This window comes from Strix uralensis, chromosome 5 (assembly GCF_047716275.1).
Source record: "Strix uralensis isolate ZFMK-TIS-50842 chromosome 5, bStrUra1, whole genome shotgun sequence".
NCBI classification, from domain to species: Eukaryota; Metazoa; Chordata; class Aves; order Strigiformes; family Strigidae; genus Strix; species Strix uralensis.
Window position 1 is genome coordinate 60889919 of NC_133976.1, and position 16365 is coordinate 60906283.

Here is a 16365-nt window from a genome sequence, read left to right on the forward strand (position 1 = left end):
AACAATTTTAATAGAAAACAAAGAGTAGGCTACAATGAAGCAGATGCCCTTTAATTCTTTTAGCCAAGTGAGCCAAATGCAGTGTCTAAAGGCCAGAGGTGTTTATTTTTTCATGGCATTTGTTATACCCTGGAGAAACACTCAGGAGTTGTTATTGAAGACTGGCCAAAAGAAGTGGAAGTGCTCAGAGTCACTCTGTGTAGGCATCCACTGTCTATCTTGCTCATCTCAGCTCCTCACATGGTCCACATTGTCAGTGGACAAGTATGTCTGCTGTAGGACCATACTTTGCTGGACATGGTGGGGATGAGCCTGTGGGGATCTGACTGGAACTGAAGTTCATTTATGCGTTACTTTTGCTGGGTTGGGTCCTGTGTTTGCTTTCCTTTTTGGTTAATAGTTTGTTCCTGTCTGTTAGAAAATCTCAATTACTATGAGTTGGAACAAACCAAATGGCAAGAAAAATCCTATGAAAGAAGGTAATGAATTGTGATGCCTCTGACAATGAATCATGACCTCATTGAATGAGTCAGTCATGAAAAGAAGTCTGGTTGTCAAGGATACAGATGCTGTTTATACACAGAGCATCTGGTAATTCACAATCACAAAAATCAGGTGCTGGACTCTTCAATGGGAATGTATCAAATTATTAGAATTTACTGCCCCACCCCAAAATAGGAAGATGCTTTAAAACCTGTTGATGGCTTTTCAAACTGGTTTTGAACGTAGCTCATACTAAATTAGCAGGTAGGTAGATAAATAATAAACCTCATAAATTCCCCATTCTGAAATTGTGTTATGTGATTCACTGTGTCCTGCCTGGGAGCATCCTCCACACCAGGACAATTTTGTGAAATTGCTTACAAAAGTTTAAACAGCTTCTTGTCCATAAACCAAATACATAATTTCAGATCTTCTTCGAATATGACCTACTGCACCTCTTTCTATCCCAGTCCTTGAGCCACCCCATGCTGTCTAAGCACCTCAGCAGTTCTGGCATTCTGCCACCTTGTACCTTTTAATGCCAACCAAGGAAGAGCTACACTGAGGTCTTAAGAGGGTTAAACATTCCCCTCCATTGAGTCAGTAAGGTGCTTCTGCTCTGCCAAAAAGGGAGTAGTGAGGTATAATAGACTTGGTTTTAGGGGTACTTTTGCAGGCAGGAGACCTGTTGTTAAACATTGGTACAGGAGCTAAGGGAGAACTGCAGATCCTTTTAAGGAAAGTTGAGAACTTGGAAAGTACAAGACAGGCACAGTCTGTCAGCTTACTGCCATACGGCATAGGCAGTGAGCTGGGGAGTGAAGTAATCCCTGGGACCATGGGCACCAAATCATGCAGGGCAGGGATTTGAATCCCACATCCAAAAGCAGTGCCCGGACCTCTGGATTGCTGTCTACTCCAACGTGAGTCACTTCCACTTATGTAGTTCAGAAATATCACTCTGAAACCTCCCTGATGATATTTTTGTGAAGTATTTGATCCTTTCTAAGGAAATTGGTTCTTTTATTAAACTATTCATTTCTGATAAAACGCAGTTTAAAAATAAAGTTTCCAGACATCTCTAATTGAGTCATGTTACACATGTGGTGCTTGTTTACAGTGTGACTTTGAGCATAGTTAAACTTCTCAATAATATGTGCCTGAAAAAAAGGCTATTGAGATGTCATTAAAGTGGCATGTATGGGTGGCTTTACTGTGCAGATTCGCTGCCTCTGTTGATTTCAGTGGGTTCTGTCTGGTTGCTTAAACAAGGAGTCTAGCTTTTAAGCAGGAAAGCTCCCCATCTACAAAATACCCTTTTTATGTATTTACCTAAATTGTGAAGTGCTTATGGGCTTAATTAAGAAAATCTATTTGGTGCTTTGCAAAATTAAACTTCTTTAGGCTTAAATTTAAGGTTAATTTATTCTTACTTTTTAGTAAGCTTCAGCCTGGAAAGTAGGTATATAGGTATACAGGATATCCTGTATTTTCTGATTTCATAAGGGCTGAAGCAGAGTGAGAAATTATCAAGATGTGTCTTTGGGTAAAAATGGAAGAGATTGTGGTTAAGGAAACATCTGGCGAAATGCTTCTTTGGGAGAGAGAAGATGCTTCAGGGGAAAAATGGATAAAGGTACCTATAGAAATAATGTTGTGTTGAAGCTTATCATTTAGTGGTTTGAACATCAGATTTGAAATATTTGATCTCCCCAGAGGCAACAATGCAGCTGGTAACCTAAGGAGGTTTGCTGGGATTTTTGTTTTCAGTGTATTTCCATGCAGATAACTGACCTTAGACGCCTCTCCTATACTTCAGCAGCATGTAACATCCTCTGTTACCTTCCCTCTCAGATATCATTGCCAGACTACAAGGCTTCAACTGTGTCATCATTTGAGTGCTTTGGGTCAGAACCTGGTGAATAAATGGGAACTATTGGTGCAGTTAGCCTGTTTCACTAGGTCACAAGTGTATGGAAGTATTCCAGGAGTCTGGCTGAGTGTAATCAGTGAGTGGTAATGGCTGCTGATTAACTAGGATGGTATTAACAGAAATGTAGATAGCGCCAAGTTTCTTAATGACAACTAACCAAGTGTTAAATAGATGTGGAATTTTAAGTTCTGATCTTTCAGTACTTAAATTGCTAAATGAAGATTAAGGAGCATATTTTTCTTAGTTCTTCGGAGGCCTTGATCAAGAGTGGGAAGGATCCATGAGATGGCCTGAAGGCTAGTGCTATTCCTAAGATGTCCACCCAGATAATGGCACTGGAATTTTGTGTTTTCTGGCTGCAGTTTCCTCTGTAAGCCAACAGCTTTGGAATAGTTTAGAAATCAGGAGGGAAAATAGAAGAAGAAATAAACACAGTATTATGGTGCTATTCAGTCTTGGAAAGGGGATGTTATAGTAATGAGATTTTTAGTTTCTAGATTCACTTTCTCTTTTTAATGTTAACACTTGCTCGTTCTGCAAATAAAGTGGATTCTAAGTTCGACTTTTTTTTCTTCTGATTTCCCTGTAGTCTCTTTGCAAGTGATTTTTTTTTTTCTCCAATCAATTCACTGTGGCTCACAATAAAGTTTCTAACATAATGGCCATAGCTTTACCTGTGCAGCCCGTTGTCTTTATTGTGTACGTCACTGATGCCCGTGACAGGCTATGCAAGGATGTCTTGGCCTGTACAACTTCTGCTGTAGCTGATGGTGAAATAGACCAAATCAGACAGCTACAGTCACAAATGAAGGTGAATTTGTGGGCTGACAACAAAATAAGAATATGGTCTTTGGATGTAGTGTTGTATGTCAATTGTTAACAGTCTTGTTGCTTTTTGAGACCTTCTGTTCTTTTTTATGCTTTCACATATCACATAGTATTTATCTAATCAAGTTATGTTTGAAAAGCAGCCTGCTTTTTTGCTAGACCTGTTTTGTGGTTTTCCTACCTCAGGTCATCCAGATGGTTGCATAGTTCCTTGATGACTTTAGCACATCATCTTTAGCATGTGTGCTGTTTTTCTTGATTAAAAAAATCAGTTTTTCTAGACAGTCATCAGCTTCATTCAGCTTTCTTCAGTTCACTCCAGGCTCCCCTGACATCTGTAAACATGCAGCATCCTGACACATTTCAGATCTGATCAGATCTGATCCACCAGCTGGGCCCTTGACACTTATCAGCTTTTACAAACAAAACAGATTTTGAAGCATGACAGCAAAGAGCCTCTATGCTGACAATTGCAGTTGTCTGGCTTTGACAACATCCCCCACACAACTGGGTAGAGACATCAACACCAGTACTTGGTTGTGATGTGACATAGTGTATGTTGATGGGAAATTCCTGCAGCACCAGAGAGCCTGTCCCATAACAGTGAGGTTATCATCATTAGCCATTTCTGTGCTCATGGTCCCCAGGGTGAGTGGTCAGAGTGCTCAGCAGGAGGATAGGGTGCTTGTGAAGACATGCAAAAGGAAACTCACATGAAGTGTAGGAGTAGCATGAAGAACACACAGATTTTTCTTAGCAAGTATTTTTTGTCCCATTTGATCCACTCTTAAATAAGTGCAAGTTACCAGCAGTTTCACTTCTATGTCTGCTTGTAAAAATGCATACTAGCACCCTGTAAAACTGTTAAGCAGCCTTTTCGGTTCCTTCGGCCCAATGCTTCCATTACGTTTGCTTGTTTCCCTGAGGTAGGATTCAATTGTTGAGATTTTTTTTGCATGCATTTAATGCTTTTTGCTGCAGTTAAATGCAATGGATGAAATATGTTGATTCTTTTCAGAGAAAGGAGATTTTGAAGATCCTTTTCTCAGTGGAGGAAATCTGTCATCTTAAGTTTATATCCTAACCTACATAAAGCTCCTTTTGTTTCTGTGGTGTTCTGTATTTTCAGCACACGTTGCAGCAACATGTTATTGCACCATTAAGCTACACTTCCGAACATATGGACAAATGTAAAACCAGCGAAGAATTAGCATTACCTGGGAAAAATATCTACACTGAGTACTTTTGTCCAAATACTTTCCTGGATTTATACAGTGTGTAGATACATCATGATCTTGATTTAAAGTGTTCCTTTAACTGGAAAAAGTGTTTTGCCAATTTCTGAAATTATCTTTTTTGCCTTTTCTGTAACTGCATGTATGGCTTTCTGACATCCTAAGTAGCCTCAGCAGTGAAATCCCAGGAAGGGATAAAGCTTTCCCTGTCAGAAGATATTTTCATTGGTGCTGGGTATATAGAAAAGAGTGCCATAGCTTTTATGGCAGTATAAATACTCAGAGGAGAGGCTATCTTGTTTGCTGAAGTTAGCACAGAAAGAATTCAGGCTACGTCCTGCTCTTTCTTCTTCTAGTCCACTCATTCAGCAACAGACAGTGTGATTTCAGAGGGCTCCCTGTTCCTGTGGAGTTGTGTTGCCGACACCAAGGGAACTGCATTCATCTGCTCTGGGCTGCTTCTGTTCTATGTGCTGCACTTCGGCGCTGTGCGTTCCCTCCCACAAATGCAATGTTCAGAGCAAAGCTTACCACGCAATCAGCTTGGCAGCTGGCATTGCAGCTCTGTGGCTGTGTGTGAGTGACACGGTGCCTTCACACAATTAACTTAATGGATTCAGAAAACCTCCAGAACTCCTAGCTTGGAAATACTCTCAAGAGAGACTTTTTCTTTTTAATCTCTTGAAAAGTCACAGGAATAAAACTGAATACAAAGCATGTGGTGTTTTTACTTATGTCTAAAATATAGCCTCTATAAAATGAAATCATTTCCTCCAAGCCACTTTTGTCTCCCTCTTAGTTTTTCCTTAGGGCCCCATTCTCATTCACACTGGCAGCAGTGCAAAGTTGCCTTGATGTAAATGAGAATCAGGCCCTTTATGTCAGCATTAGAGTTAAATCTAGGCCACTGTGAGAGTCACCTCCCATTAGCAGAGGCTAAATACCTCCTAGAAATTGGAATTCAAAGGGTGAAGCATTGTACTGCATCACTGTGTTGTGTAATGCAATTGAGATCAGTCTTGTTTAAATGAAGCAATGGCAAAAAGGAAGTCAGATTAAATTCAGTCCTTTTTAAAGGGTGTAAAGGGGTATAGGAATTAATTTCAAGCTTTTTCTTCTCAGTACCTAACCAGAGAAGAGTCTGCTTGGCCTGAAACAGTGAATCAATTTCATTAGCTGAAACAGTCGTGTTTCTGAGATTGATGTTTAATACCTACATCCCTGCATCCCTCGTCCTGCCACCTTCTTCAACAGAGTCCATTACCTGTCAGCTCCATGATGAGAGCTGTGGCAGCATTTGTGAGGTGCTGCATCACGGACTAGAGCAGCACCCTAACTCAAATGTGCAGGTAATCCTATGGAAGAGTTTCAAAGTACATCACCTGTAGAGTATTCAGTTACTTGTGAAAGACGTGGCAAAGCCTTTGTGACAAAAAGACAGAAGGGAGTCTGTTTAGTTTTGGGGGTGATTTTTTTTGTTGTTAAGAGGGCAGTGAACTGAACACACATAGAAAGAACAGATAAAGCAAATCTGTATTCTAACAGCAGGATGTGTTTTCTCTTTTTTTCCCTCTGAGGTGATTCACTGGAACTCACCAAAGAAGCTGCGAGTGAAAAACAAGCACGTGGAGTTTTTCCGCAACCTCTACCTGACATTCCTGGAATATGATGGGAATTTGCTGAGACGGGAACTCTTTGGCTGCCCCAGTGAGGCAGATGTTAACAGTGAGAATGTAAGTGGGATGTTTAGGGCTTGACGATTTAAACGATGGTTCATACAAGGCACAGGCTACACGAAGACTTGGAGAGTTGATGGTGTGGGTAGTCCAGTGCAGAGGGACTCAGGAGATGAGGTCAGTGCTCAGATTCCAGGAGTCACACTGTGAAAATGATTTAATCTCTTTGTGACTCAGTTCCTTGTCTGTAAAACTGTCATATTAATCCTGCCTTTCCCCTGGATTCTGTTGCTTTTTTTGCCTACTTTGCCTTTTAAAAATCCCCAACAAAGGTAACATCACAAACTGAAAATGAGGATATGGGCTCTTAATTCCTTAGACCTAAAACTTTCCAGGGGAAGGAGTTGTTTCTTGCTGTGTGTTTGTTCAGCATACAGTGATGTCAATTTTGGCTAGTAGATACTAATGCACAAATAATGAAGAAGAGATTAAAATGCCAAGACTGCTAGATCTAGATCTACGAGTTTTTGCCATGCTGCAAACTACAGAATGAGTTAATACTTCAACGTACACATAGACTGTGAGACTACAGTTTTTTTCTGCACTGCTCCTAACAAAACACAGCAGCATTTATGTGTATCTGCATAAAATTTGCAATCAGAACTTTTCAGATGAAATTTTCAAATTTTCATTTGAAAATGGTTGAAATCAAGGATGTTTACATACAGATGTTCTTATGTGTGTGTATGTCTTAGTACATATAATTCCAATGTAAAAAACTGTTAACTGAAACATTTATACACTCCTTGTGTATAATGTGGTCTCTGTAGACTTCTAGACCAAGTACCAATTTTGTCTATGTAGTCTAAAAGGAAATAAAAAGGAATCTGTAACATTTTATGTTCTCTTCAAGAAAAAAAAATTCTAAAATATACAACATTCTTTATACAAAAATCAATAAAACAAAGCCAGTATCATGTGCACATTAGCAATTAAGAGGTAACTGGCAGTCAATAGCATCATTGAGGCTTGTAGTGTTTCCATTTAGTCTGTGGATAAAATGACCACAGGAGATGCCATTCCTAACTTTTTAACTAGCACTCAGAGATTGGATAGATATATTTTAGTCCAAGGCATGGCTTCTGAGATACTGGACCATCCCACTGTCTTTTGAAAGGAGCAGGAAATGATGAGAAACTGGAGATAAACATTAACTGCAAGAGACTGAAGCAGGGATCAGAGAGAGAGAGAGAGAGGAAAAAGGTGAGTGCACAATGAGAGCAAAAGCACATGGAGAAAGAAAATCCTCTGCAAGAGTGAGAGGCTTTTAGACAGTCAAGCAAACTGAATGTGATAAAAGACCACTAAGAGTCTGACCGCCAGAGACATCACGATACAATAGACAGATAGGATAGGAAGAGAAGAGGAGAGTGAGACATCAAAAAAAGACAACAGAACAAAACACACCTTCATCACACTTTAAGAATGCGGGTTAAAATTATACTGAATTCACAGTATGCTGTGTAGGTTCGAAGAGCATGAATGCAGTCAGAGACTTGTTGCTACATTTTCCAGAGCTCTGTAAATCCTTAATAAACAGATTTATTCCAGATGACAAGTTGCTGGGAAGCAGTGCACAGTGAATGCAAGTTCTTGCTGCTGAAAATGGCAGTCCTGAAAGTTTAAAATGGCTCATTTTACTGTACTGGTATCTAGTTGACAGACACTAGAAATGACGAACTGTTCAAGCCTGTTTCTTATTCAAGACAAGTAGAACGCAATATGGTATATGGTATGGCTTGTGTCTGAAAAAGAAATGTAACTCATTCTTCCATTTATAAATAAAAAAGATACTGGAAAAGAATGAGATAGACATACAAAAATAAATTAATCATAACTTGCCAAGAGACACCAAAAAGTTAACAGCCTTCTATCAAAACAATCAGATACAGAAAAAAATCTAACTTCAGATAGCTTAGGAGCAGTCACTTAGGAGAAAGCATTGGTTTTTATTAGTTACCCTTGATGTAGGCTCCTCTCTAAAATTGACTATGTCCTTTTTATTGTAGAATACAAAACCAAGTTTCAGCTTTGAAGTTATGAGACCCTAAGAATAGGATTATCATGAAGACCGCTTTCACTCTGTCTGCTATAGAACATACAGTGTCACAGGTGTCCTATTAAAATATAGTACATTCCCATGATCTATTGCAGGATAATCTTCAGAAGCAGAGTATCTTGTAAGGTGAACAGGGAACCACTGTCGTTCTTCCTATCACGGTTTGAGCCCAGAGGGCAACTGAGCACAACACAGCCTCTCACTCACCCCTTCCCCCACAGGAATGGGGAGGAGAAAATAAAGCAGAAGGCTCAGGAATTGAGATAAGGATAGGGAGGGGTGATCCCCATTATGGTCACAGGCAAAAGACAGACTCATTAGGGGAAGAAAAAGAACATCAATTTGTAGCAGCCAAAATAACGAGTCAGAGTGTTCTTTTTTCTTTCTGCAGGTCAGGAGCCATCTTCTTTCTTTATTCTTCCTTTTTCTTCTTACAACAATACATACTTACGCTCTCACCAAAGCTCTTACTTCATAATTGGCAAATCAGCAATTAGACAGCTATCTACTTTTGCTCCTATCCGCATAAGACCACTCTAACACACGCTGTGCAAACCAATCAGCTTCTTGTTCACGCGCTGTTCACGCGGCAGTAACTTCTCACAGTTCAGTACTTTTCCACAGTTCAGTGTTGCAGCTGTCCGTTGTCTTCCCCTGCCACCTTGGCACAACTCAGCAGTTTCGTATCTTACTCCTAAGGCCTGTTTCTCATCAAAGCCTTGCTGCTTCTCAGGGGCTGCGCAGAGCTGACAGGCCGATGCCAACCCCCCTCTCTCCCACAGCCGCGCAGGGTCGACAGGCCAATGCCAACTTGCGTTTCTCCCACATCAATTTAATTCAAACGCTAACACCACCACCACTTAACAGAGTAGGACAGTGAGAAGCATTACCACATCTTTAAAAAAACACCTTCCCCTACCCCTCCCATCTTCCCAGGCTCAGTTTTGTTCATGATTCCTCTACCTCCTCCCCACCAGCGGTGCAGGGGGCAGGGAATGGGGTTAGAGTCAGTCCCTCTGCTCCTTCCTTCTCAGCGGGAGGACTCCTCACATCCTTCCCCTGCTCCAGCGTGGCATCCCTCTCACAGGAGACAGTCCTCCACAAACTTTCTCTGACATGAGTCCTTCCCACAGGCTGCAGCTCTTCCCAAGATGCTCCAACCTGGGTCCCTCCCACGTGTTACAGTCCTCCCAGTGCTGAACTACAACAGCGGGGGCTTCTTCCCACAGAGTTGGGCACAGCCACCTGCTTCAGCGTGGGGTCCTCCACGGCCTGCACATCAACATCTGTTCCATTGGTGACCTCCATGGGTGGCAGCAGGGGCGGCCTGCTCTCTCACCACAGGCTGCAAGGAGGCTCTGCACTGGTGCACCTCCCCCCCACTCCTTCCTTTCTCCCACTGACCTCAGTGTTCACATAGGTGTCCTCCTTGCAACTCCTCCTCACAACTCATCCTCCCCTTCCTAGGTTCCCCTTCTTAAATAAGTTATCACAGAGGCACAGCCACCATCGATAATTGTCTTGGCCTTGGTGCAGAGGTGAGTCCAACTTGGAGCCAGGGGAACTTTGAGAATCTTCTCACAGGAGCCACCACTGTAGCCCCCTCCCCTGCTACCAAAAACTCCCTTCATACACACAGACCCAGCACACTCTCAGTAAAAGAACTAGGGGGCATGAAGTGAAAATCACAAGTAGCAGGTTCAAAACAAAGATAGACATTTCACCCATGATGTAAGGAAGCTTTGAGCAGGAGGTAATGTTGCTAAGAATATACATATGCTCAAAAGTGACTCTTCATGGAAAGAAAATCAATCAAAAGCTGTTAAACTTTGGTGCAGAAAGTCCTTGAACCACAAGGTCAGGACTAGGGGAGCATTCTGAGAAAGCATCAGCATACATTTGCTCCACTTTTACATTCCTCTCTAGGCAGCCAGCTCACAGTTGGGGACAGGATGCTGGGCTACATGGACCTTTTGTCTGACAAGATGCAGCCGTACATTTCCATTAGGATTCCTAAGCATAGGATATATACAAAGGATATAATCTTTCTCCAAAGTCAAGTATGGAATTGCTATTTGATTTATCTTAATACCTATTATTTTTCCTTTCTTCTCTGAATTGAGACTAGCAGCCCCAAAACACAATTGGGCTTTATTGAGCTAGGCATTGTATATGGGTAAAAGGTGCTCCTTCAGCTGCCTGGACTTCTCTGCACTGTGGACAAAATGTTAGACTAGCTCCGCTGATTTTACTGATTTTTATAATCAGAGAAAATTACTTTAGCATTAAATGCACTGAGCCCTATTGTGAAAGAAGCAATGGTTTGTTGTGGGTCTGTCACTGTCTGGCTGTATCAGAATCTACCCTTAAGGTCTTGTTCCACTATGCCAGCCATTGCTTCTCTACAGTGTAATATTTGTAATGATGTTTTATTTAAAATGCAACCTGTAATTAAGGAATTTCATCTGTAATTAAAATATCTGTAAAACACAAAAAGGAAGTGTGTCAGTGGGTACCATTGGGCTGGTTCTCTTACTCTAAGGCCCTTTTACACTTCTCATCAGTACTAAGATGGTTAAAATGAATGTAAATTATGTATCTTCCCTTTTTAAGGACTCTTTATGGTGCTAGAGAGATGTAAAGGGGCATTTGTTTAAAAGATAATCAGACCTTAATCTCTCACTTTTCCTCTGTGTATGTGGGTGCATACATGTATGCTTAAACATATATGTCTATATGCATGTGGAAGGATTAGTACTTTTATTTTTTTAATGTTTACTAAGGAAGTATAATAGCATGGACTGAATTTTAACAGGTCTAAAGGCAGTGTTTGGATCTCATACTGCATAGTCCTGATCTGGTCAGTCGTTGATCTTCTGCTGCACCACACAGCACTGTTAGTTTCCAAAACATTACAAATGGGAATGAACAGAACAGATAGGACACTGAAACTGAAGTATAGGAGGCAAAGAAATACAGACTGGGGTTCTTCTGTTTATGTAAAAATGCTTATATGTATGTCTATGTGTACATGCATGTTTCATCCTTTCCTTGAAATATTCAAGCTGAAGGACCCTGTATGTCGCAGGGTTAGGCTGAGGACAGAAGCTGCCACACACTTCTTGCCACAGAGTAGTACTGTAAGTCCCCTTTATGCAATATGTACTAAAATGCGATTACACGGAGTAGACTCTTCTCTGCAAATTGGTATTGCAATCACCGCCTTGCCTTTTATGCAGATTCTGGATGGGAAATTCAGAATATGAACCAAATCCTCCTGTAAACACAGCCATTGACTCAAGTGGCCTTTGGAGCATGTCTTTAGTCATTCCATCCTACTTATTCTGTGCTGTTTCCCCCTTCTCCTTCTTATTTTCATGCAATGCAGATTTTTGGGAAACCCACAAAGGCAAAGCTCACAATAATCTCGAATCTGAATGCTTCCTATTGACTTTTAATGCTTATGTCCAGCATTTCATTCTAAAGGACCTACTGTAAAGCCTAAAATATTCCAGCAGGATGTTTTGTGTACCAGCCTATCTCTATAGTTACACTTTGAGATAGATACTGTAAGCCTGATTTTAGCACACAGGCACGCACTCAACCTTTTAGCATTCTCATAAAACTTCTTTCCTGCAGGCAGCTTCTCAACAGGTACTTCTGCCAAAGCATTAAATCTGAAGGTTGAATGAGGTGTCCCCTATTCATGAAACCTGTATCCTGATCCAAAGCCTAGATCAAGATCAGTGGGAGATTTATCACTGATTTCGCTCAGTTTAAGAAAAGACCAGTAGATTCCCATTAGAAAAGACTTTCAGAAAACACAGGAAAAAATTCTCTGCAGATTTTTATTTTCAGATTTTCAAATCAACAATGCAGAGAAAGAGTGTAAAAAATCTAGTTCTCCCTGAAAACACTTGCTTAAGTGTATACTTACTTACTAACTGTGTTTTTACTTATTTACTTATTTGTGTAAAACCAGAGATTCTTATTAGCAAATGGCTGTGCATACAGCTTGTAATATCCACCAGAAGAGCAGGAGATTCTAGCAATGTACAACATAGTAAAAACTCTACTAACAGATTTAGCAATTTTTGAATGTCTAAAAATAGCAAGCAAAGGGAATTTCCAAGTCAGTATCAGGGTGCTGAACTTGCAGTCATACTGATGCTTTGAGTACCCTTTGCTCCTGCAGAATTTCAGAATACTTCATCATTTGTAGGACTGGGATTTAAAGTTACTATGTTTTTATGACATAGTCTTTCTCTAGTAATAACAGATGGTATGTGGCAGTTTTGAGGTGAAATCCTGACTTCCCCAGCTGTGTTGTTGCTATTATTATAACTGTTATTGTTGTTAAATGCTGAGGTGGTAGACCATCCTGTTAGTTGCCTCAAAGTTGCCATTATTCCACTTTCAACTGCTTATAATATTGCTAGATGGGGGATCATGTGAATCATGTAGACTGGGATTTTTTTTTGTTTGCTGTTTTTAAGTGAAACATGGGGAAAAGCTTGGGGGGATTATCCACACCACAAGTTCTGATGACTCTTCATGAAAATACTCTATACTTCAGAGAAGGAATTGACTTTTGGGCCAGGAACATGTCTTTTGCCAACCTGCTAAAAACTTAGGCAGATTATAATGCTGAAAAATCGTGTTTACACATCGTCAGTAGTGTTTTCTTTGACTTTAAAGATCTCTGGAGACTCTTTCTTAGGAGTATGCATAGATATGCCTGACAAGATTATATATATCCCAGTGACACAGCAGAGTTGATCATGCTGCAGGCAGGGGACCTGGACAAAGACTGGCATTTTCTGTGACTGTTTCTTCTGAATGCTCCATGCCACATTCTGACTGGACAGTAGAGCTGAGAGCAGGAACCTATTTGGTCTCTGTTCTGAGGGATATCCATTGCCCTCACTGATGTCCAGACAGTATGAAGGAGAAAAAAATACAGATTCACATATAAAAGGGATGAAAGCTACATCAAAGGCAGAAAGGAAAAAGTTAATTGAGACATAGGTTCTGGAGAGAGAGTGTTTGGAGCAGGAAGAGGAAAAGACTGATGTGTGCCTGTAGGCTTAGGGAGTTGGCAGACTTCTTGAATAGGGACCATGAGACTAGGAACAGGGCTGGGGCTGACTTAGACTGTGGAACTTGCCACACAAGAAGGAACAGGGCTAGAAACAATCTGGGGAAACAAAAGCAAGGAAGCCAACCTGTCAAGGCACTGTGCTGCAAAGGAGGTCTGGGAACACCTCAGCCAAGGAGATTTGGCAGGGACCTGGGGAAGGGAGATGCAGAGGACTACCAAGATCTGACATCTGCAGCTGAGATCAAGGGGAGTTGTGCTTCATATATACAGTCTAAGATATTATGCATGACTAAAAATTATGTTGGTTAATTGCAGCCAAAATAAGCCATTACTTCCATTGAGCAAGAGTATTAGCTACTTTTTACACGCTGCAACAAAATTCCTCTTGCTAGGTAGACTTGCTCAGACGCTGTCCTCTTTGTCCTTAGCACAGCTTTGTTTCACAGAAGGCTCAATTTGACCCATAGCGAATGTACAAAATTTTATGGTGTGGGAGGAATAAAGGTTTAATTGATGTGGGATTAGTCTGGCTTTTATTACTAATCGTTGGAGAAGCCAGAAGTACTTTATGTAGGTCATCCCAAACAAGACTCAGTGAATGTTTTTTCCTCCCTACATCATCATCTGCTTTGTTTATGCCATGCTAAAGGCAACAGTTAATTCACACACTTTGAAAGTGCTAAATGTTGCAGTCCAAATTGCCTTCTGGTGGGAGCTGGGACAGCTACACAGGAGGAAATGAAACTGCTGCAGTTTATAACCAGATTATAGTTTCATCCTGGTCTGGTGTTAGTTTTCATCTAAGTGGCTAAACTGAGTTGATTTTGTGCTATGAATCTTAACTGTGCACACCTGGGAGAAGGAAAGATGATCTGAAAGTTAAAAGTTTTCATCTAAGCTACTCCGTTCCTGTTGTATTAGCATGATATTAAGTGACTGACTTAAGCCTACTGTCATGTCACTTCACCTTAAACATTTGATGAGAGAGAGGTGCCTACATTAGGGTTTTAATCCCCTTCCCCAAGATCTAAGTAGCCTCTAGACACAAAACATTGTTTGTTGGTGGTTTTTTTAAATATCACTAATCCCAAAGAAAATACTTGTGATCCTGGATTTTGGACTGATCTCATCTGAGATGAAATCCTGTAGATTTTGGTGGGAAGTAAATTGTTTCTGTGATACAGCAGTTAAAAAAAATAAATAAATAAACCAATCACAAATTTGTTTACACTAGGAACAGCCCTAGGAAGGGAGATTTATGAGCAGATGAACAGGTTCACTGGTGAAAGGTCCATGTTATGTGTTGTGTATCATATGGGTCTACCATATATCACATGGATAGAAAACAGCACCTCATCTCATACCAATGTATTAGTCAGACAAGTAGACCTGGTAAATCATGACAATTTATGGTAGAGTTTAATGCCTTCTGGCCCACCTGTGCCTCTCTGGCCAGCCTAGCTTCAAAGACTACTTTTCCTCAGATGAAGTCTGATCACCTGCCACAGCTGGTTGCCCAGAGAAGTAACTTAGTGTATTTTTTTTAATGTATTTGTCTTTTTGTTTTGGCATTATGCCTGTCATGGCTGCCATTTTTATTTCTGAAACAAGTAACATGATGCTAATGAAAGCACTTCTTTTTTCCCACTACAGTATTTCCTCAGAGAACATCTACTATACACAGCCTGTAAATAATACATTTTTCAACTGTGAGTGTTTCCTAGAGGTTACATTTCCCACATGCTCAATGGCAAGTAGCCATAGCATTGAAAATCTTGTAGAAACAGTCAATCTTATGCTAAGCAGGTACTCACTTATGAGAATACATGCTGTCACTCTAAGGTTGAGAAGTCTTTGCTATATTAGGCATACTGTCATAAGCATAATGGAGGGGTCCATAATGGGGATGCCATCTTTTTATCAAATTCAGATGATATTAAGGTCATCATTCTGAGGTTGCACTGTGTTTAAGTAAGCATCCCTTTGCATAGATCCTCAGCATTCTCATTATAAACCCATCTTTTCAAGAAGACATAATGTAGGAGCAACCTTAAACCAAGCTATAAGTTCTTTGTCCGTAAATAATGGTTCCACACAAAGTGCATGCTGTAGATAAGATTATATCATTTGAGAAATTTTATGTGATCATATAACTGAAAAATAATATGAGGTAACTCAGAAGGGGATAAACTTAAGGATATATAAGTGTCTGTCTTCGACAACTCCCTGTCTTTTGAATATCGTGCATCTTTAACATTCTTCATTTTAAATATGTGTGTAAAAAATGGCATATGACTGTGTGCAATGTGTTTTTATAGGCTGTATGTGTCTCTTCATTGTAAAGAGGAAGCAGCCTTTATATGTGTATATGATACTGGGGCATGGGTATCTGAATATATATATGAATGAGGGGAACAAAGAAAGTGAGAGGGTGAGAAGGGCTCCTAAACTGCATAAAACTGTGCAGTACCCAGCTGTTGGTCCTGATAGTTTGGCCACATCATACTGTTAGCTTCAGTGAGAGAGCTTGTGAGCTTATGGGTTTTGCTGGACCAAATTCAGAGTGCCTAACATGTCCAGCATTGCTTCCAGTAGGAGAGGAGTTTTGATATGGATAATCACACGCATTCCAGTGCCTGTTGCCTCACCATTGCAGGACAGGCCCATCCTTAATGCAGACTGCTTTCCACATACACAGTGACAGTGCTACAGACCAAATCACAGCCTGTCCTGTGCTGGTTAGGACTCCTACCTGATGGAGCACACCTTAAGTAAGCTGTGTTAGCTCCTAAGGCTGCCTAGCAGTTTAGCTTCTTGCTGTGAGCAGGCAAGGATTGCACAAGCATTCCTGCAAAGTGCTGATGAAGCTGTGTTTCTGATCCTGCCAGGTGATGCTCACATATTGGCCATGGCTCTCAGACAACCTGTGCTTGGGCTTCCCCCTGGCAGCCTGCCTGCACTCAAGCAAGGGGTCCTGGGGTAAAAGGCTG

At 40.8% G+C, this 16365-nt stretch overlaps 1 protein-coding gene across 6 annotated transcripts in view; it reads left to right on the top strand.

Annotated features, from left to right (window-relative positions):
* Positions 1 to 16365, top strand: part of LARGE1 (LARGE xylosyl- and glucuronyltransferase 1) — a 354353-nt gene that overhangs the window by 296146 nt on the left and 41842 nt on the right. For all 6 annotated transcript variants that reach the window (XM_074871306.1, XM_074871310.1, XM_074871308.1 and 3 more), the window contains one exon: positions 6057 to 6212. In XM_074871306.1, coding sequence (XP_074727407.1) covers positions 6057 to 6212 — 156 coding nt within the window. The remainder of the gene's footprint in view (positions 1 to 6056; positions 6213 to 16365) is intronic.